At 33.4% G+C, this 23,012-nt stretch overlaps 3 protein-coding genes across 4 annotated transcripts; all 3 read right to left on the minus strand.

Moving 5' to 3' along the window:
• Nucleotides 1-44: 44 nt before the first annotated feature.
• LOC100819309 (NAD(P)H-quinone oxidoreductase subunit T, chloroplastic) lies at nucleotides 45-1,033 on the minus strand. The gene is made up of 2 exons (XM_003539638.5): nucleotides 588-1,033; nucleotides 45-496 (listed from the first exon to the last, which is right to left on the minus strand). The coding sequence occupies exons 1-2, from the start codon at nucleotides 917-919 to the stop codon at nucleotides 70-72; spliced, it is 759 nt and encodes a 252-aa protein (XP_003539686.1). The 5' UTR covers nucleotides 920-1,033; the 3' UTR covers nucleotides 45-69.
• A 3,453-nt stretch (nucleotides 1,034-4,486) lies between these two features.
• LOC100800995 (pentatricopeptide repeat-containing protein At3g09040, mitochondrial) lies at nucleotides 4,487-8,890 on the minus strand. Its single transcript, XM_003540511.5, has one exon. It carries the CDS (start codon nucleotides 8,388-8,390, stop codon nucleotides 5,640-5,642), a length of 2,751 nt encoding a protein of 916 aa, XP_003540559.1. The 5' UTR covers nucleotides 8,391-8,890; the 3' UTR covers nucleotides 4,487-5,639.
• A 538-nt stretch (nucleotides 8,891-9,428) lies between these two features.
• LOC100800092 (phosphatidylinositol-3-phosphatase SAC1) lies at nucleotides 9,429-21,319 on the minus strand. Of its 2 annotated transcripts, XM_006591876.4 has the most exons (17): nucleotides 21,119-21,312; nucleotides 20,843-21,047; nucleotides 20,601-20,766; nucleotides 20,299-20,527; nucleotides 18,973-19,049; nucleotides 17,698-17,730; nucleotides 16,006-16,193; nucleotides 15,803-15,900; nucleotides 15,513-15,646; nucleotides 15,266-15,397; nucleotides 13,860-14,244; nucleotides 13,624-13,745; nucleotides 13,325-13,435; nucleotides 12,961-13,173; nucleotides 11,334-11,513; nucleotides 10,636-10,747; nucleotides 9,429-9,774 (listed from the first exon to the last, which is right to left on the minus strand). In XM_006591876.4, the coding sequence occupies exons 1-17, from the start codon at nucleotides 21,236-21,238 to the stop codon at nucleotides 9,526-9,528; spliced, it is 2,754 nt and encodes a 917-aa protein (XP_006591939.1). In that variant the 5' UTR covers nucleotides 21,239-21,312; the 3' UTR covers nucleotides 9,429-9,525. The 2 variants fall into 2 exon arrangements, with proteins under 2 accessions (XP_006591939.1, XP_003539820.1); XM_003539772.5 differs by lacking the exon at nucleotides 17,698-17,730 and having other exon boundaries at nucleotides 21,119-21,319.
• Nucleotides 21,320-23,012: the final 1,693 nt, after the last annotated feature.

Below are 23,012 nucleotides of genomic sequence, written 5' to 3' on the forward strand. Positions count from 1 at the left end.
CTTGAAATGTTTTATATTAGTAATTGATTCTGTTGTATAACATATACGGTGTTATAATTGGTTAACTAATTAGTAGTAATAGGGTTCTTTAAAGAAAATTACATATATGATACAACATATGGCAAAAACAATGATGAAAAGATCAATAGTGATGGCAGAAACTGCCTGATCACTAAGCTTCATATTCCTTCCACCAAGGCGGTCAACCATGTCTGGAACAGGTTCCCAGTTCTTGAGTTGTTGCTCGCGAGGATCCTCTAATTTCATTTTCATCTTCTCTGCGTGGCGGCTTGCAACCTCTTGAGCAAGGGTCCAGTCATAGAATTTCCGACTCTCTTCATTGCTAAGAACGTTGTAAACCTCTCTTAATTTCATGAACTTTTCTGAGGCAGTTTTGAGAGGGAGGGAAGTTGTGTCGGGATGATACTCCTTTGACAGTTTCCGATAAGCAACTTTAATTTCTTCTAAATCCGCATCTGGTGATACGCCTAAGAATCTGGTAGTGTCCATTGATATTTGAATGAGTCATCATGTCAGGAAAAGATAACTAGTTAGTTAGTTATAGAGCAGAGCAGAGAGTGACTCACTCGTAATGAGAACCTAAAGAAGCAGAGAGGAGATCTGGAAAGTCATCAGCCTGTAACATGTTATTGGGTTTGTGGGTTTGTTGGTGTTTGGTATTGGTACCTCCGATCCAACCTTCATCTTCGTTTTCCCAATGGATTCTGGTGTCAACACCAGGGGGTGCTCTGCGAGAGGAGTGAACCTGAAAATTAGTGCAACGACCAGTACTCCTCAAAAACAAAAACTTGGCTTCTGGGTGAGGCTGATTTCCGTATAATACAACCTGCAGAGGAGCTGCCATGGGAGAACAGAGCGGTAATACCACAATACCTTTCATTTGTGTCTCTTCCACCATATCATAATACCTTTCATTCGTGGTCTGCCTTCACTCTCCATTTTCTGTGGTTCAGCTTTCAAACTCTGCCTTGTTATCTACCATCTTCCAAACTCAATTCACCAATCTAATTTTTCAACTCTTACAATTAGTTTATACTTTATAAAGTTAACCTGCCAACACACTTCAGTTAATTTCTATAATCGGTTAAAAACTTGTTTGATAAATTAGTTTTTTTTAATAATTTTTAGATATACGACGTGTAGTAGTGTTCTTCAAAATGTTAACTTTTTTAAAAATTTTATATTTCTTCTCTTTTTGTCATGAACGTTTATTATATTTTTTTTAATTTTTTCTATTTACGGTAAAATTTTACAAAAGTATTTTTATTTTTTTTCACATATGATAGATTTCTCTCATTTTTTTTTATCTTTTTATTATATATGATATTGATAGTGATGTATAATAAGTTTATGTAACTTTTTTAAAAAAAATTGGGTATTTTATAAATAGAAAGCTATAAATATTTAAAATTAATTTAATACAAAAATCATAAATTCTACAAAATACAATTTTATCAAGAAAATCAATTAGTTTATAGGATGACATATTTCTAAGTTTTATAAGTTCTTACATTGAATATATCTATAGTTTATATGAAATTTAACTACTTGAAAGTTGATATCTTATAGGTACATTCTATGATATTTTATTCAACCTTTCTAAAGATAACTATTTCTAATTACAACAACCTCTTATAAGTTGCAATTAAGGAAAGATATGAGTGATTGCAATTAAAAAGATTTTTAAATACTCTCCTCACACCTAAGACAATGAATTGAAGTGTGACAACTTAGCGACCCAACAATGAAATGAGGATATATTTTAATACTAACTTGAAATAAAGGAAAACTAAATATTATGTAACAAGTTTTCTATACAAGCATTAATCTACATGGTTATTACTCTTATTAAAGAAAAAACATAAGTGCAGATATATCTGTTGTACAACTTCACTTAATGTTAATTGGTTACAAGGAGTGAGGCAGCCGATGTGGGACTTCGGTCTTTCCCAACATCACTTTGTGTTGGAAATAATCCAAATCCCACATCGACTAAAAATAATCCTATATTATAATATATAAGTGAGGAGCAACCCCAACCCCCTTGAACTAGCTTTTGGGGTTGAGTTAGACTTCTCACATTATTCATTCCTTATTGTTCACGCTCCAAGCCCAATTGATTTTAAGATGAAATATAACAGAAAGAGACCAAAAATATGAAAGATAAAATCTATCTTAATTTTTTTCTTTTTTCAATTTATTAATTAGTAAAATTTATTAGAATTTAGAAACAAATTTTTTATTATTGGTTGAAATTTATTTAAAATAACAAAATAATGAGTGTGACTCATTAAATAAGAAGGGAGAACTCATAATATTTTGTGATTTTTAATAATTTCTAGTAAATTTAAATCTATAACATTTGATATTTGTGTGAATGTTATGTGTAAATAAGAGTGACATGGATGCATCCAAGCCAACTTATATGCTGCCCAAAACAAAACATTGTGAGTAGTTATCCATACCTTATCCTATATCCATTAAGTGAATATTTATCTTATGGGTGTTCTAGGTGCACTAGAATATTACTTGTGCACCCAGCATAGAAAATAAATTCCCCAAAATGCCTTTCATATCGATTACATATAACTTATATGTTATATGTATATGTGATCCATATAACGCTTTAACCAATTGAGCTAATAGGTCAATTATGTTATAAAATAAATAATGTTGTTATATATAACATTAAAATTTCTAATGTAAATTTAAATAATTAATTTCGTGACAATTAATTTTGATATAACTCATACGGATTATATAATCCGTATTTCTTTTATAAATAAAAAACATTTACTATTTAAAAAACTAATTTATTAATAAATTAAAAAAACATACAGATTAGCTAATCATATAAGTTATATCAAATTAATTGTCACAAAACTTATTATTTAAATTTACATGCGCATTAAATATACATTAGAAATTTAATTGTTATATATAACAACATTATTTATTTTATATCATAATTGACTTATTAGTTTAGTTGGTTAAAGTGTTGTAATAATAATATGGAAGTCACAAGTTTGACTCCTGCTTAGACTATTAATTTTAAATTAATTCATAAAATATATTTTTAAATTTTAAAAAAAAAACACTTACGAATCACTTGATCCGTATGAGTACGGATCACGTAATCCGTATGAAGGGCATTTTGAAAAATTAGTTTTCTATGCTGGGTGCACTTAGCAACACCCTTATCTTACCCATCATAAGTAATTTTTGTGGTACCCATGGAGTCGAATACCATTATCATCCCTAATTGCATAGACTAATTCCATTTGTAAAATTTTGGTCAGATTTTGACTTCCGTTTGGCCAAATTCTTTAAGGGGTAGCTCATAATAGATAAACAAGGCATAACTAAGGGTGCATTTGGATTTCCATTTCAAGGCTTCCAAACGTCAATTTGCATTTTCCTATGCATGAAACTTGAGCTCTTGTGTTAGATTGAAAAAAACGTTGATTGAGTTGAACATAACTTTTTCCCAAACACACACTAAGGAGTAACTTAACAGCTACCCCTGTCCCTATTTATCTAAAAAAAAAAAAAAGCTACCCCTGTCCCTGCCCTAGTCACAAACTTGACTACGCAAACTATATAATCAACATTCTGGAATAGACAAACGAAAGGAAATAAACAAATATATCTGTAACATTGACGAAGAACAATTCCTCAGAAACATGCGCACAAACGTTGAAACCACCTATTAAATTTATGGATGATAAACTTTTCACCTGAAAGACGTGAAATATATATATATATATATATATATATATATATATATATATATATATATATATATATATATATATATATATATATATATATATATATATATACTCTCTCCCTGTAAGACGCGAGATATATATATATATATATATATATATATATATATATATATATATATATATATATATATATATATATATATATATATATATATATATATGAAAAGAAGGTTTATCCCACGTAAGTGATTAAGTATTGCTTTTGGTTAAAATGGATAAGTGTGGGCCATGATACTTTTTTGTTTTTTGATCAGCAGTGGGCCATGATACTTGAAATGCAATGACTACTCATATTCAATAACGAACTCCACAAAGGAAGATATAGCAATGGGAAATGATGAGAAAAACTAACCAAGATACAGTCACATTTATTATCATCTCACCAACAGGAAAATACGCCACATACAATGTAAGATGAGGTAAACCGGTAAAGTAATGAAACTCTTTCAGTTGTTGGATTCAAATTAGACATAACACCGTGAAACTTTGATTATGTTTGGATATCTAAATATGAGTCTAACTAAAAATAAATAGGTAAAATAGAATGGAATATAATAAAGTAAAAATAATCATATCATTATTTGAATATTTTATCAAAATGGAATAAAGTTTCCATACCGTTGTTTGGAATGTGGATGGATGGAAGGAGAAGCCTTATAACACTGTCAGAGTGATTCCATATCATACCCCAAATTCGAAGGGAAGAAAATGAGAATATTGGATAGAATTGGATAAAATAGATTCTATCATGTTGCATCCCATTTCTTTTCACCAACTTCCAATAGAAGCCAATAGCTTCCAATAGAGTGACACACTTACTAGCAATTTAAAGGAAAAGATATATAGGGTCGTCTAATACACTTGAGACTCAGTCTGGTAATGCTTTAGAACCATTTACAATAACCGCAAGCAAGCTTGAAAACCAAAACTTTGATAAATTGTAATAAAAGCTGTTTTCTCTTCCAACACCATCTGTGACGTACATAAAACAAGGAGAAACTTCAAGCTACTTTGGGAATAAGAAATTTCTTTTGCTCTATACTACTGAATGTGTACCACCTAAGTTATGTGGGTCACTATATCTATATCCAATCCAATCCACTACATTTTCAACGATATGATAAGGTGATACACATTCAATAGCACATAGCAAGGGAAAACTCTTTTCCCTTAGACACCTAAAAATTTCTCTTACCAAGACTGCTTTGCCATAAAAAGTTCAGCCTCTAGAAAATGTTAGTCTGTACGCATGCGCATGTATCTTAGAGCATCTACAAGATACTTGATGCAGAGTAGTGGTACATTTGTCTTGTAATATAAGATAAAATTATGGTGCCTTGATCACTATAATTCATCTTCAATTTACTATTCATGAGGATGGTTCCTTTCATAAGCTTCAAACTTCTTGGCAGAACCTTCCTCCACCAAACAAGTTCAGTCCACAAGATATTACTGTATCACAAATATTTAAGAAAAAAAAAATCTTTCAAATCCTCCTCTAATTGTGCATTTTCTGTAGCGCTTTATGAAAACACATCTTCCAAGTTCTAAGTCAGATTCTAGAAGAAACGCCTATATTGCCATATGACAGTACCTTTTTGGTCTTCTATAGTTCTCATTTTCCATGATATTGTTCACAGCAATAAATATCCAGAGTAAAAAGACTACTTATCAAGCATCTTTGACTGCAAATAATACTGCTACTGTTTACCAAAAAACAACAATAAATCCATACTCATCCTTTATGATTATTTCCTTTATGTAAGGTTCTTTTGTGTCAAGAAACAAATCTGAGTTGATCACTTGACTTCCGATCATATTGAATAACTAAATTTGACCAACCCAGGAAATTACAATGTCCTGGAATCTGTTGTTGTCTTTAATTAGTGCTGTCAGATGCTTTAATGCTTTTGAAATTTCATCATAACTAGAATGCGATATATCACCCGCAACAAATAGGTTTGTCTCTTGCCCGACTACAATCCAGCTACACCCAGGAATCTTTTGGATATCTTTCTTTATCATTGTTCTCCTCAAAGATCTAGCTTCATCCCAATTTCCTGATGCAGCATACATATTAGAAAGCAGTACATATGGAGAAGAACTTTGGGGTTCTAGTTCAATAAGTTTCTTAGCTGCCCTCTGTCCCCTTTTTTCATCCCCATGTATTCTGCAAGCACCCAATAAATTGGCCCAAATCATAGCATTGGGTTCAACTTCAAGTTTGTCAATGAACTCTTCAGCTTCTTTGAGAAAACCCCACCTACCAAGAAGATCAACCATGCAGGCATAGTGATCTACTCGGGGCTCAATGCCATAATAATTTACCATGACATCAAAAATTTGACGACCCTCATAAACCCACCCTGCATGGCTACAAGCGGTAAGCACTCCAAGAAATGTGACATCATCTGGGGTAATGCATGATTGAGTCATTTCATCGAAGACCTTCAGGGCGCATTTTGCATAACCGTTTTTGGCAAATCCAACTATCATTGAATTCCAAGAAATCACATCCTTTTTAGTAGCCAATTCTTCAAAAACTTGAACAGAACTTTTTACATCCCCACATTTTGCATACATGTCTACAAGGGCACTGCTGGTTAACTCATCCAAGTCAAAACCAGTATGGAAGATTAGAGAATGTATCTCTCTACCATCATGCAACGAGGATAAGAGAGCACAAGCTTGAAGAACAGTAACAAATGTTGCTTGGTCAGGTGAGATATTGTTGTCACGCATTTCTCGATACAAGTTTAAGGCCACATCACTGCACTCATTTTGAATATGTCCTGAAATTAAAGCGGTCCACATTACAATGCTTTTAAGGCTAGAAAACTCCGAGAAAAGAATGTTTGCATCTGCAAGCCTTTGTGAGTCCATATACATGCCCAACAAAGAGGTCCCTAAGAATTCACTACCACATAAAAGACCCCTCTTCACTATAGCACAATGGATCTGCAAGCCTAAAATTACCTTGGCAGAACCCTTACAAACATCTATGAGGCTTGCAAATGTAATCTCAGATGGCTTCAGTCCCAATATCTGCATCTCATGAAGAAGATTAATAGATTCTTTTGTGTTTTTTAGAGCATATCCTGCAATCAGAGCATTCACAGAGACCACACTCCGCTCAGGCATGCTAGAATAAGTTTTATGTGCATCTTTGATATCCCCGCACTTGGAATACATGTCAATAAGAGAACTTCCAGCAAAAAGGTTTGTTTCAAGACCCAACTTAACTGACAGGCAATGGAACTGCTGTCCTGCTTCTAGTACCTTAATATTTCCACAAGCACTAAGTATACTGGCCAAAGATACCTCGTCAGGTACAATACCATCTAAAATCATTCTCCGAAACAAACTAAAAGCACCAGCTTCCACTTCTTCTTGCACATATCCAACAATAATGGCATTCCAGGAAATATGATCTCGGTATGTCATGTGCTCAAAGTGTTTGCCGGCTTCCTTCAAAGCCCCAGCCTTAGCATACATATCTATCAACGCATTGTTGACAAATAAATTGGAGGTAAATCTTTTCTTGATAATAGCTGAATGCAACTGGCGGCCAACTTCTAGATATTCAAAGCATGCGCATGTGCTCAAAATGCTAGTGTAGGTAAATTCATCTGGGTGAATGCCACAAGATATCATATCCAAAAACAACTCCATGACATTACTTAAAAAGCCATTCTGTGAATAAACTCCAAGCATGGCATTCCAGACAATCATATTTTTCTGAGATATAGCATCAAATACTTGGCGTGCATCATCTGGCATTTGACACTTACCATACATATTGATCAAAGAACTTGCAACATATATACTGGATTCAAAACCTTGCTTAATAGCATGTGCATGAACTAGCAAGCCATGATTGAGGGCAGCTAAGCTGGCAATTGCACTTAAAACACTTGCGAGTGTGGATCTTGAGGATTTGACCCCATGCTTACTCATTTGATGAAAGAAGGCAAGAGCCTCCTCATAATGGGCTGTCTTGGCATGACCAGAAATCATGACATTCCATGCGACAACATTGCGGATGGGGATGGGCATCTGTTGAAACAATTGGCAGGCATCATCCAGCTTTCCTAAAGAGATGTAAGCATTTAAGACGGTGACAAGCGCCACTTGGTCTGGAACAGCACTGTTGCGCATTTTGTCAAATATGTGGAGTGCCTCGTGGGGCAAGCCGGCTTGAACGTAGCCAGAGATTAAAGCGGTCCAAGAAACAGTGTGGAGGTGGGGGAATGGTGCAGATGCGAATATGGTGCGAGCACAAGTGAGTGAGTTGCATTTGGCGTAGAGATGGATAAGAGCGCCTTGACAGAAGGAGGTGGATTCAAGGCCGCTCTTAATTACACAAGAGTGAACTGCCCTGCCCAAATGAAGATTCTGGAGTTTTGCACAAGCGGACAAAGTGACTGCGAAAGTGAATTGGTCAGGGGAATGCCCTGAATTCATGAAAGAAGCATAAAACTGAAGGACCCTTTCGCTAGAGTAATGCTTCGTCCCCTGAACTCTCCAATTCCATTGTCTGACTCTCAACAAACATTTCACTCCAGCTGCCACGCGCATCTATATCCCCTTCTCTGCTCTCTTTCTAATTCCAATTACATATCAAGTTGCGGTTCCTTTCAATTCAAACATGTTCCTTCCCGGTAAATTTCTTAGACTTTATTGCCTCACAACGAAAAATTATTTTACATCATTACTACTAACCATTAAGCTCGTTATTTATAACCTTATTCACACATAAATGTATTCTTTTACATTATCTAAGTTTTACACATGTGGATAGACTCCATTCATCCTCTACAATGCCAATCCCTTACTCCCACAACTACAAGCTTGGTTTCCCTCCAAAAATGTCTTCATAAATAAATTAAACCCCTGTAAAGGTATACCTATACTTGATTATCAGGAAATATAAGGTTGTTCAAATGATTAAGAAAGGGTGAAGGAACAAAAAAGAAGAGAGTGATGAGAAATCGAATTTGAATTCTTTCAATTGACATTTCTAAAAAAAACTAATAAATTAACATTTATTGATTAAAAAATTATACTTAATTAGCTCAAGTTAATGACCATTCCTTTGTAAAACAATATACATATTTTTCTTTAAAGCAAATTTTTTTATAATTATTAATTAAAAATTTAAACCAAATAAAATTAAAAAAAATCAAGTCCAACAAGCTCTAATATTTGTTTCCTTTTAATTTTTAGGTATAAAAGATATATATATATATATATATATATATATATATATATATATATATATAATATTTTAGTGCTAAAGTCTACCGTGATTTTAATTTTTCGTCTTGAAGTTTTAAATATTTTGATTTTAATCCCTATTATCAATAACATGCCAAAATATTTGCCCTTTAAAGACCAATCAGTGGAACCAATGGCTATATTATGAGGATCAAAACATAAATAGAATAAAATGTAAGAACTAAAACCTAAATAGAGTGAAAAGTATAGAAACAAAAATCTAAAATTTGTGAAATTATAGGACCGAAAATAGGAACTAATCAAGGGAAAATAGAGAGAGAGAGAGAGAGAAAATGCATTTAAAAAAAAAAAAGCAAATTTCTAAGGCCAGGCAATTGATTAGAAAACTTAGAACAATGACTTTCGTATAAGGAGCTGCGAGTTAAAATAGTACAGAAATAAGTGTTCAAATTACACATGTCAAAATAATGTCCCATCATATCCTTGGTACTTTTTCGTCCCCAGTTAACCATCTCGTCAGCCAGCTCGGATCATCAGCAAAGAATTTACAAGATTTGGGAATGATCCCAAGGTCAGCACCAACTTGGTCATACTCCTTTAGAGTTGCTTCCATTTCTGCTGCAACGGCAGCATCATTAACAATTTCATATGAACTCGTGCTTAAAGCATCTGCATAGTGTTGCTCCCTATCAGGGTCATTTTGGAAAAGTTCCAAGGCAGGTCCCTGCATATATATGCCAAGGATGGTGAGGGTAAAAACTACATTTTACCAGCAAACATGCATAGACAAGAATAACACAAGACGTCCTAGTGTAGATTTATTATTCTTTTATCTGTCTGCCTCATTTCATATTTAGTTGTTTATTTCTTTCTTTATATATTTCTTGCATGTTGGGTTGCACAGCTAGAACTCGATGCTGAGTCAGACCTTGGATTTATTATTCTTCACCATGCCCCCCATTACGACAAGACCAAGAAGATCCTTTCATATGTCTGTACAGTATACAATAGGTTGATCAGTCACACAATTGTTTTTTTACCCCCACCAACACGATTTGCAACAAAAAAATTAAAGACAACTGATGGGCCCACGATAATGTCTACTAGAGAAAGAAGAAAAGGAATAGTGCTTAATTAGGAATAGGAATTCTGTTTGAGAGGCAGTGGAGGCTTCTAAAGAATGGACAGCTGTCACAAGAGCATTGGTAACGAAGTGCGTGGAATCATGCAAAAAAGCGTGTCTGGAGGGGAGAGGGGGGTATTTTGTCGTTCTAGGTGACAATTGCTATTGGGCAGAACAGTCTCTCTTCTCCTAGATATTTCTTTCTTCTACAGTTTCCACAATTTTTTGCTCATTACATTGTAATCAAAGCTCAGTTCTCTGACTTCTCTATATCATTTCAATAGAAGTTTCAGTTCCTATTAAAAACATTACCAATTAACCCAGCAGGTAGTTAAACTAAAGTAGAGGTCTGTACCTCTATTATAGTGCCTACTTTGAAGCAAGCAATGGTTAGTGTTTCTTCAATTAAGTCTAGATTCATAATAGTGTGTGCATTATCATTATTCATGTTAAGTTACATACCTGACATAACTCTGCATAATGTTCATATATCTCACTGTTTTCATCTTGATCACCAAGGAGACTACCTCCATACCAACCGTTGGCCTCATTTGCTGAGGTCATTGTAAGGTACCTACAAAATCAAGATTATAAAAGGAGAATCATGCCATCGTCTGTAAACTGAAAAAACTAAAAGCATAAAATGAGAATGAAGAATGTGGGACTGTCTACAGTGGTCATATACTTCCAAACGGACAACACAGGATTCTCAACCAATGAGGAATATTTAGTGGTAATAAAACAATTTTGTTTTCTGGTAGTTTTGAATATAGTAGACCCAGAGTTGCACTTAATAAACTTTTAAAGGAAATTCTTTCATGAATCATAATTTAAATCAACTGTGACATGGTTATTGCTAATTGCAGAAAATTAACTAGGTTTAGAATTATATGTGGCCATTTAAAATATTAACAGCTCTAGCTCCACTTAACAAATCAGATTCAAATGCACTAAGCTTGGTCAGTTAATCAGCATATCTCAGCTCTGTCTAAAGCTAACAAATCACAATGCCCTAAGTAAACATACAAATGGGTTAGTGGTGACCTAAAGTGAAAATGTTTGCCAATAGAAAAATGACCAAATGGGATACTGAACATCAAAGCATAAAATGGAAGGTGCATCAAAGTCTTGGAAGGATGATGCACTTTTGAGATACATACCTTTGGAAAACATCTTCTTCATTCATAGCATTGCCAGAGGAAAGCCAATTCAAGTCACAAAAGCCATTAGCATGAGATCCTTCAACGTCAGATTCACAAGAAGCAACTTTTGCAGCAGAGGAACCCTCTTCATACTTTCTCTGGCCGAAAAGCCAATTTGGGCTTTTGAGCTGTATCTCACTGGGAATCAGCAGGCAATCAGTGACTCAACAAAATTACCTCAAGTTACCTACAGCTCAGAATACCTTTTGCTACTCACACTAGTCAGACATTCTGCCCACTTTTTCCCATCCAAAATGAGAATATATGTGGTTAGGGTGGAAGGGGTGGCTGACACAGCAACTAAGTTTAAGCAAGAAATTTACATTGATCTAGAAATGAAGACTCTACGCTTACAGATAAGAGAGATTATCTTCTACCAATCATGGTACTGAAATTAACAAACTAATTAATGGTTTGTTTATATTAGATGTTGTTCAAAGCCAGTGGGAGTTGAGCAAAAGGAATAATAAACTCCTATAAATGCTACTGAAAAAGTGTGAAAAGTGCATTGGGAATCAAAGTTTTTTGAAAATCTTAGCCAAACACACTGCAAATTGTCCATAATTACAAAATATAAGAGGCAAGCGGAAAACAACCAAAGAAAAACTATGTAGTACACAACTCTGCATTGAGATAAAAATAAGTTGAAGGGACATAAGGTAAAGCACAGGAAATACAGCATGTGACTAATTCAATTTTTGAAAAAATAACAGAAACAACAAATCTCAGTGAAGCAAGTATTAAGAAGCAGGAAAGAAGAGACAAATATAAGCAACTGTTGTCTTAAATCAACAAGAAGCAAAGCTACATGAATCTGGTTTTAAATGGAATGGCAGGAAAAATTCTAGTATTTACATATGCATAATGAGAAAAGGACAGCAATCAGTAAAAAGGAAAACAAAAGGTTTAATTACTCTGCAGGTTCCTGAACTTTTACTAAATTTTTTAATTAGGTCCCCTGAACTTTTTTTTTCTTTCAATTGGTTCCCTGAACTTGTATGTATTTATTAATTAGGTCCATGTTAGACCTAATTAAAAAAAATAAGTTCAGGGACCTAATTGAAAAAAAATATTCAGGGCCTTATTTAAAAATGAAAAAGTTCAAGGACCTAATTAAAAATTACCAACCTTTGTAGGCTTGTATTCTCACCTTTGTAGGCTTGTATTCTCACTTTTGCAGGTTCTAAACTCAGTATTCTTAGGTTCTTCAACAAGTTTAGAACATGCAGGGGTGAAAAGACTAGCTTGGAGAGATTCACAATTTTTTAATTAGGTCCTTGAACTATTTGTCATTTTCAAATATGTCCCTGAACCTTTTTTTGTTTCAATTGGGTCCTTGAACTTTTATCCAATTGAAAGGGGAAAAAAGTTCCCGGGACATAATTAAAAATTTGGTAAAAGTTCAGGGACCTGCAGAGTAATTAACAACAACAACAACAACAACAACAACGCCTTATCCCACTAGGTGGGGTCGGCTACATGGATCAACTTCCGCCATAATGTTCTATCACGCTGCAGAGTAATTAAACCAAAATAAAATTCAGAAGTAAAATCATTAAACAGCAACTCAGAAAAGAGAAATTACGCTGCATCAGGTGCTACACCACTGTTTCCAGAAACCCCACCTGGTCTCTGATCCGGCTCACGGCATAGTCTTACATTTTTAATTGTACTACAGGTCTTTTCAATTAACTTGTCAAATGATGTCAACTTTATGCGAGAGAAGTCTTCTCTGCAAGCTGGTATAGGCGTGAATATCATTCCACCTCTTCCAGAAGAACTGAGATTTGGTTCAGAACTGCAAAATTCAGGAAGAAATTGAAGATTGATAGGGAAAATAAACAATAAAAAATATATGCAATACAAAAATGAGAAAACCAATGCCGAATGTAACGTATCATAGAAGCACGCCACTGATTTTAATACCAGCCATTTTAACGAGGACTCACCACTTCTCAGGAATTAGATCATCCCCAATCCCAGATACATGGAGATAATAATCTGAATCCAGCTCCCAGAGCGCAGGTTTCCCTTCCTGTGGTTGGAAGTAACCTAAAAACCTGGCAATAGAACAATGTCTTAAATGTTTAAAATTATTTATTATTTATTCAAGACAGGATTAATTAAGGGACGAGTATTTGAACATTAGAAACCTAAATATATAAAATCTTACTAAAGATGAACTATGAATTCCATCTAGGAAAGGAAAAGAAAACTATTGAGATAAAATAGGTGGAAGGAATAATACAAGTTTATTGCATCTTGTTTTTCACCATCTGTGTAAGCATTGCTATAGTATCGTTTTATGGATTTTAAAAATTCTCTTGATTGTGTTGTTGCTTTCCACTTTCCCTGCCTCTCTGGAAACACCTGTCATCCACCAAAATATGTTACATATATCACAACAGCTGCAGAAGAAGATGCAAATAAGCAAGAGTAGTCAGCAGATTACATAAATTTAGAATCCCACAAAATATGTCATACAGTATTGTGAGCAGCAGAGCCACCGTATTGCTGGGCAAGAGCATCTCCCATACTTTGATACATATCCATTAGAGCTGCAGCAATACTACTATCAGGATCCACTTTTGGAACATCAGTCAAACCCATTGCATGGAGCTGGCGTCCTAAAGCTTGAAGACCATATGCATACTGGGCAACATTTGTACGGTCCAAGCAGTCAATGCAGTTAGTACGGAGAACTCCACTCTGAAAATGTGGTGCATCACTACCAAAATTATCTTTTTTATTCTTATGGTTCATGTCAGTCTCTTTGTCTTGATTAACCACAGAATTTAGCATTTCATTACTGTTCCCAATCCTCACAAGATCCACAGAACTAGCTCTCAGATCTCTCAGTGAAGTATCCCTATAAAAATACATAATGAGTTGAAAATAAAAATAGAACTTCCTTTCTCTAAAGTAGCATCTTGCACCTTTACAATTATAAAATAGAACTGCAATAATATTCAGTAAAAATAAGAATCACCTGGAAATAACACTGGCATCAATGATTTTATATTAAATCTCTAACATTTTCCATTTTTCCAGTAGAGACTCTACTGATATAGCCACAAGTGTTGTTACCTTACCACCATCAAAATAAAATACTCATTGAATTATTTATGCATTTAAGTTTGAAGTTATGGTAACAATATTATGTGTTATTATAAAATCTAAATCATACATCTAATCAACAACATAGACTTAAATGTAAAATTACAATTTACTTTATAAATCCTTGTGCAATACAAATATAAAACCAGAATCAAATTACAGTTTTAAACTACATCTTATCCCCCAAAATGGAGCCTAGGCTTAAAGGCCCTAATAGGAGAGATAACATAGATAGTTGACTACTGGTGTAATGCCTATTATTTCTTGGGTGGCATTGCTACTAAGACGTATAATGCTATTATTTCTTGGGTGGCCTTGCTACTAAGACCTAGCAGTTCAGTATTGCCAGCAATCATCATTATTCATTACAGGTTAAATCAAGTTTCCCCTCAGTCATCGAAAACTGATTATCCAAAGCAATCTTCTAGTTCAAAATCCAAAAATAGATAACACAGGAAATCTTAAGTATAAGATCCAAAAAATGAAAAGAAAGGATATGAGCTTATTCAATCATTTTATCATTTTAATGGAGACTACTAGTTCTATATCCTCTAATTGTGGAAAGAGCATATATAACAGCGAGTCTGTCTCTAGAACAACATGTCGTTAAACCTCATAACAAAAGTTATGAAGGGGAAAAGGTCACAGATCCCTGCATTTTTCATATCTTTGCTTTCTTTCAAGTTAAGAGTTATGGTTCAACTAAAACTTACATGAAGAAACAAGAAAAAGACTGTTTTAATGTTAAGTAACAATTTCAATGATGGACATACCTCCCTGTGCTTGTTTGATTGCTCTTGTTGGCTCTCTTAATGATGCTGGGTTTACCACTGTAGTAAAAACCAGTTAAATCAAGCGCTTCACTTGCTACAGCTCCTAAAACTGCCAAAACATTGGCAGACTTGCTTTGAAAATGACAGAGAAGAATAGGAAATAGTCAGATTTAAATTTGAAATGCAAAAAAAAAAAAATGAAGAGACTGCTACTGTGAGACAAAAAGATAAAGCGTAACATGCTTACCTCTTTGCAAACTTGTGAAAATCCCAGTGAATAAATCTAAGATGGTTCTCCACTGGTAGAATTTGGTTCAGATACCCAACAGCATTTGCAAATTCACGCCTCAACATCATTTCTCGAGGCCGCTTCTCAACTGTCTGTATTTCATCATTTAGATGAGTAACAAGAAAGTATAAATTATCTTTTTATAAAAGAAGCAATTCATTAATGCAAAGAAAAAATGGGAAAGGAATAAAAAAAACATGTAAATTCATATTTGTTAATGCACTAACTATTTTTATATGAGGAATTACCTTAATCAAATTCAGAACAATAATTGGATTGCCATATCTCTTAGCTAGGTCTTCAAAATGCAATTTTGTTGCTTGGTATGTTGGATCATACCTCTGCACTGGAAGTCAAAACGTGGGGGGCGTCAAAAGAGAGCTAGATGTATTATAACAGCATAGAATTTAACAATGAACAGGATAAATATTAATCTCAACTACTCTCATACAAATTATATCAGGCTTGGGGCTAAATCTTGATGCTTCTTGTGACCAGAAAAGTGGTATTGATCCACGCATTTGCACAACTGAACTCATCTTTCCCTTGCAAGAGCCTGATTCTTCATCAAGGACAATCTGCTCTGTCTCAACATCATTAGCAACCCTCCCCCGATCATTCACACCCCTTTTCAAGTACCTGCAGAAACAATTCATGACAAAGAAAAATAATCCAACCATTATTATTTTAGCCAGATAGACACAATGTAAAACCAAATATCATTGCAAATTGCAAAATACAGATAATTCCTGATATCAAAGAATATTGTCATGTTTAATCACTGCTATATATTCCAATCCAACCAGCACAAATCTGCTTAATATGAAGAAAACAAGCATCAACAAGCAAATGTTCAACCAATAGTGTACAGTGGACTCTCTGCTCTAGATGATAAGCCACAATAGAAAAAGCTTTTGTTCAGCAACCACAGTAAAAAAGTAAAATATATAGAATAGAACACTAGAGAACAATTAAAATATGATAACAAATTATACTTCTGCAGAAACTTATTTACTATAGAGTAGAAGTCTCCCCTGCCATAACAATAATGATAAGCTCTAGGAAAAACAATCCAATGTCACAAAACTCAACATATAAGAGATTCTTTGCAAAGCACACCAACAAATACGGTACTAATCATTACATTAAATGACACCATACAATGCAAAGCCTATAATTAGTCAAATATACAAAATATATACAACTACTACCAGCATCACAGCCTAAACAATTGCACACCATAATTTCTCCTTGCAAAAAAGGACAACTTGAAAAAAATAGAGGAATGATAAACCGAGTTAGGCAAGAGAATCAAAATAACAGGCCCCCAAATCTACGCAACTTTTTTAAGACTTAATGATTAAGCAGAGATCATGAGTTTAAATTCTTTGCTAGGAAGTATAAAGCTACACCTTTTTTACAAAGTACAAACCACTTAGAAATTTGGTAAACAAGTAGGAAACAATGGGTTACTGAAAAAAAAATAATCTAAAACTAAGAATGAAACCTAGGTCTACAGAAAGAAGGGGAATGTGGACTACAGTAATAATAGTTTTCCCAATCATTTCCAAAGCACATTTACCCCGCAAGGAAGACGTTGAAATGATTTTTTTTAGAGAAAAGAACTCATTTCTTTTCAAAACAATTCAACATACCTTCAGCATAAATAAAGAGCAATATTCAAGTTCCTTTAAAACAGACAGTTGTGATAAACAGATCAAGGTAATGGAAAGGAGCATGAGACCAATCAAAAGAGGAGAAAAGAAAACAGTTGTGTAATATGTATCATCAGAGGGGAATGAGAAGGTGAAAAATAAATCATACACAAGTTCAAAGGCAATGACTGAGATGGCATCAGATAAAGGCAGTCTCAAACACAAGATATTTCAGAATAACTAGGAATGTGAAACATATAGGAAAAACAGAGCCATTTAAATGAGAGATGGACAAAGGTGGTGAGAAACAAGAGCAAAGAATCATGAAAAGAAAGAAAGAAACTAAGAATATTCTCTCAAGAAGAAAGAGAGAAAGATGATGATGATGCGTCTAACATGAATGAGGAACAAAGCAAATCTTCCCAAATTCTCCAATAAAGGATAACCTTATAGAGGTATCCATCGCAAAGAGAGAATAAGAAGCTAACCTGGTTTGTTGCTCCTCCTCCTTCAATCCTTCCCTGGACAAATCACAGCAAATAATTGCCTATGGGGGTAAAACTTACTGTATAAATGCTATCCAAAACGTTGAGTTTGAAAGACACAAACATAATTTGTCACTTAGAACATGATATGTGTTTTATACAAATTGCACATTGAAGTGGAACACACGTGCAATGAATTTGGGTATTTAGATGCTCAGACATCAAGGCTAAAAGCCCATAAGAAGTCAACCTAGCACAAACAGCCTTCATGTGATGAGCTTTGGTTGATTAGACTCCCCATACCAACATATTTATGATTTTTGAAGAATCAAATCCTTATAAATTGACTCACAAGGAATTTCTAACCTTATCACTGGATAAAATCAATTAATCTAATACATGGAGAATTTATTATACTTATACACAAGCAGATTCAATTTTTACAGTCTTTGCTTAAATCCTTCAATGGTCCACAAAGCAAGACCCCTTGATCCTCTTTCTCATCCTTATACTACAACAGCTTTTCCTCAACTTGATTGTCCTCCATTGTGGTTGCCCAGTTTCTAGCTTTGAAACTTTGGAAGTCAAACATCCTTCCAAACTTTCATGTTTTTAGAAATCTAAATGAAAGCTAGAAATTCTTTACTCATTTCTGTAATCATTTGGATAAAAGAGCATAAACACCAGACAACTTAAATTCTTTATAATCAAATGTAGGAAAGGACTAAGACTTGTAAGGATACCCTACGTCAGTACAATCTTCAAACATTAGAAATTTAGAATATCCTTCCTTATCTAACAAAACAAACCAAAAGCAGTTTATAATATGGTTTGACTTGGTCTCTAATGAGTATTTTTTTCACTTTTGAAGGAACTACAACTATTATCCATCCTATCAACCACTATTGTTAGCAGTGGTCTAGTCATTCAAACCCCATAGAAAACTGCTTCAATAATAAGATGAGAAGTTGGAAACATATTCAGTGTACCAAATTGTTCCATTAACAATTCACAAAAAAAAAAAATAGTTCCCTTAACCTTCGATCACAGAGAGAGAGAGAGAGAGAGAGGAGGAGCAATCTTAAGTTATTATATATTTAAAAAGAACAATCATATGTGGCTACAAATTTAACAGAACAGTTCTAATGACAAAATTAAAATATAACACGAAAACTTAGAGAATACTTATCTAATTTAAATTATCACAATTATTTCATGGCATCTGAATCAATTGTATAATAAGTGGAACATGAATGAAATATCAAAACAAGAACATACCGCGTCCCTGCAAAATGTCTTGATCGTCTAGAAATCAAGGAAACACTGAAGTCCCTCCCAAAAATTGATAGACGAATCTGCCATTTTTAAAATCCTAAATTGGTTATACAATGGCAATCACTGTGGATAGTAAAACTAATTGACAGTACAACAAAATCACATGATAAAAGTGGGGGGGAAAGGCAACGAAGCATATCTGTATGTGTATGTATCTAAATCTAAATTTGTATAAATAGAAACTATATAATCATGTGGACCAATTATATTTCCAAAAGGAAACAAATTGTTGAAATGAAACACTTAGATAGCTCTTCTGAGGCATAGAAGATCATTTACATCAAAAGGCATGATTGAATGAAGTCAATGAACTAAATCTCCCAAGCGTTGCTGCATTATTGATTATTTCCCCTCCCTTCTTGCTTTGCAAATTTTGGAGCATATATTATAACCATATGGTAGTACTTTCCCTATTTTCTCTCTAACGGAATTCATATTTGAATCTAAAAATAAAATTGTGATTATTTGTTGGAAAGTGAATATAAGGCACAAGAAATGGGATTTACAGGAAAACACCCTAATGGAATCTAAAGACCGAATCCCGCTATCAACTGAATGAAGTGACAAACATAGTCAAGAAAGCCAAGGGTTTGTATGGTTCCATTTTTTGTGTTTTTATTCATAAAAAATGACTTCAAAATGGTTTTGAAATCAATATTTCTAAAAAATATGTTTAAGGTGAGTTATTACGGAAATAAGTTTTAGAGTAGACAAGTTTTTTTGACAAATCTCATTTCTTCCAATTACCATCAACTGCATCCCATCCCATCAACCAATAATGTATTCTGTTCTCAGCCATCACTGTTACCCCAGCACTTGGCAGTAATTATTGCATTAAAGTAAATAATACAGGAACCTGAAATTCTGTCTAATTGGTCAATACAGAAACAAACTTTTACCAGGCCATTATCATACGATTAAGCAGTAAGCCAAGCCATTGAATTCAGAAAAGATTCAACGGTGGTGTGGTGAGATATAGACTCTAAGATATTGATGAATGACAAACCTGCAAAAGAAATAGAAGAATTGGTGGCAAGGACTACAGTGTATCTGCCAACCTCATTCTCATCCAAGTGATCAAACCAAGACAGGGAGAATGAAGGCATTTTGTTATTTGATTATTGAACCCAACCACGTGTTTATTCTATCCCAAGTTCCAACAATTGTAAAGTTCACACAATGTTCATCTTATCATGGATCTAATGAAAATGCATGGTCCAAAAAAGCTTACATTGATGAATAGCAGACAGCAGAAAGGAAGCAACAAACCTGCCTAAAATGACCATGAACTAAAGCTATGGTCCAAATGGTGTTATTGCATCTTGATCTGATTGCTTGTGTCAAATAGGCATTCCAAACAAATATATTATCATATGGCATCCCTCCCTCTTGACTGGAGCTGGAGGAGACGTTCTTTTGCAAACTTTGCATTATAGGGTAAGTGTAACTAAAGAAAAAATCGTTGGTCAAATCGACACTAGACAAAAGCTTTTTGTACCTGTAGTAAGAAGAGGTAATGTTAATTTGTGTTGTTTAGGAATGGAAGAAGTTATAAGTAGTCGGGGTTGGACCTGAGCTCAGTCTTAGAGTGGGCTAAATCAGATTGAATTGAAACATGCGGAATCGCTATCAATTGGCTCTCCTTGATGCTATAGATTGCATGGCCACAAATAGAACCAATTTGTCTGCGCTTGGTAACGAGAATCAAATAGTAGGACTCGAGAAACTTGATGCAGCCTGGAGAGGAAGTATAAAAGATAAATGATTCCGGGAGGCAGGGGAATAGAATAGAATAGAAATGATTAGTACTAACCGGCAATCCCGAAAACCTTAGCGACAAAAGTGAGGCCGCCAGTGGCCCTGTTACCTTCAGCAATCCGCTGAAGCAAGCTCTTGATTTCCTGGGGAGAATACAGCACGGGGTCTTGGCTGATATTCAGATCAGACGCCTCTGACCGATCGATTTTCAACACCCGGAAGAACCTCTTGTTCCGATCACTACCGATCAGGTAAAACCTCTGCAATTCCAATTACAAAATATTCGATTTGGTGATGAATGGATGAATAATAACAAAATCCAATTACCTACCGCTCTGGTTTCGTATAGTCTGAACTTCTCGAGGGCGTAAGAGTCGGGATCGAGTTCAGGATCATTGGAAGGGTGAACTTTTGCGGTTGATTCCATATTCCTATTCCCGGATTTCACCATCTCATACCCAATCCATTGCCTTATGTTTTCTTTCAACTTTCAATAAATACTCTTCCGCTACCATAAGGATGGGAACAAGGCACGTTGGAAAATTTATAAGAGACAGATAAATTTAAAATCCTCGTTAAGCCAATCATCTTTTAATAAATTATTATGTACTAAGTTATTAATTCAATTATTTTTAATATTATTATTTTATTTAAATTAATTAAATATTTTATTATTTTATATTTTAATTTATAGCAATATATTACCTTCAAGCTTCAAGCTTAATTAACCAATTCCACTATTTAAGAAAATAGGTCAATTTAATTAGTAACATTTTATTAGTAATTTATATTATTTTTTCACAATTACCCTTAAAATTAATGAGATTCGTTATCGTTCTCTTTTTATTTAATTACTTTTTATCCAATTAATTAACATGTATTAGTCATCTTTGATTCTTATAAGAAAAATACATTTATCTTTTTAATTTATATTATTTATTGTAAAGCAATTAAAGATATTTTAATAAAAAATAATTATATAAAAGATAACTAAAAAAATAATCATATATTTAAACACGAACATAATATATGATGGGAAATTGCTTTTGCTTCAAAATCTGGAGGATTTTCACTGGATTCGATATTTGCATTGCGTCGTGTAGATGTTTTGATTGCCAAGGATTTGGGCTGAAAGGTAGGGAGGAGACTTCAAACTCTCTCAATGGATGTGTGTTCAAAGTATTACCGATCATTTGAACTTTAATGTTAATGTTTATTGTGCGACTTGTTAATATCAAGTTCTAATTGAAAGTTACTGTACTTAAATTTTGTCCTATTCGTAAAAGTGGATCATTGAATTGGTAAACATATTATTTAGTCATAGCTTAATAGTTTTAATCATGATAAAATCATTGTGTCTATGCATACAAGGACAATATTAATTGATGTGAAATGTTAAACTTGGTAAACTTACACCTTTAACAATGTTTTATGGTCGTTTAGTTTTATCAATTCAACTTTTTGCATTGAAGTTTTCATAAAATATATTAAGAGGAAATATAGTTAGTGTAAAATCTTTTTTCACCGTCCAATAAAATTTAACCATTTAATCATAATGGATTCATTATTAAAAATTTGTTTTGAATTATTTTTTTGAAAAACTTAACCAATTTCGTCTTTCGTTCACTTAAATAACTTTTGGTTTTGACTTTTTTTTTTGGTTTCTATTATATATATATATATTGCTTTTATTATGTTTTTAGGTTTTGTCTATTAAATTTAGGAGATGTCTAACTCATCAAAGGACTAAGATCAAATAAGAAAAAATTATAGGAATTAAAATATAAAAAATTATAATAACTAAAATAGGAATAAAAAATTAAGGGCACCAAAATGAAAACAAACCATTATATTAGAGGGACTAAAAAGCTAATTTTATAAAAAATAAATAAAAATAAACCTTCAAACACAACAAATGTGCTTGAGTGAAACAAGAAATATTAAATATGTAATGAATGCTTTGGTGAGTAGCAAACAAAAGCTATAAAAAATATAGTTTAATGATCATACAAGAATAATATAAGTAATTTTATACTATAATTTAATTGCAAATAATCATTTATATAATTTTTAGGATAAAAATAATTATTATAAATGAAGATTTTTCTATGTAAATGAATGTCATGTGATATCACCATATTAAATATTTTTTTGTCAAAATGTTATCAAAAAATTTATTTTATTTTTTAGCTCATAAAAATTATAATTATAGTAATTAAGGTAAC

This window comes from Glycine max, chromosome 12, assembly GCF_000004515.6.
Source record: "Glycine max cultivar Williams 82 chromosome 12, Glycine_max_v4.0, whole genome shotgun sequence".
Taxonomy (NCBI): Eukaryota; Viridiplantae; Streptophyta; class Magnoliopsida; order Fabales; family Fabaceae; genus Glycine; species Glycine max.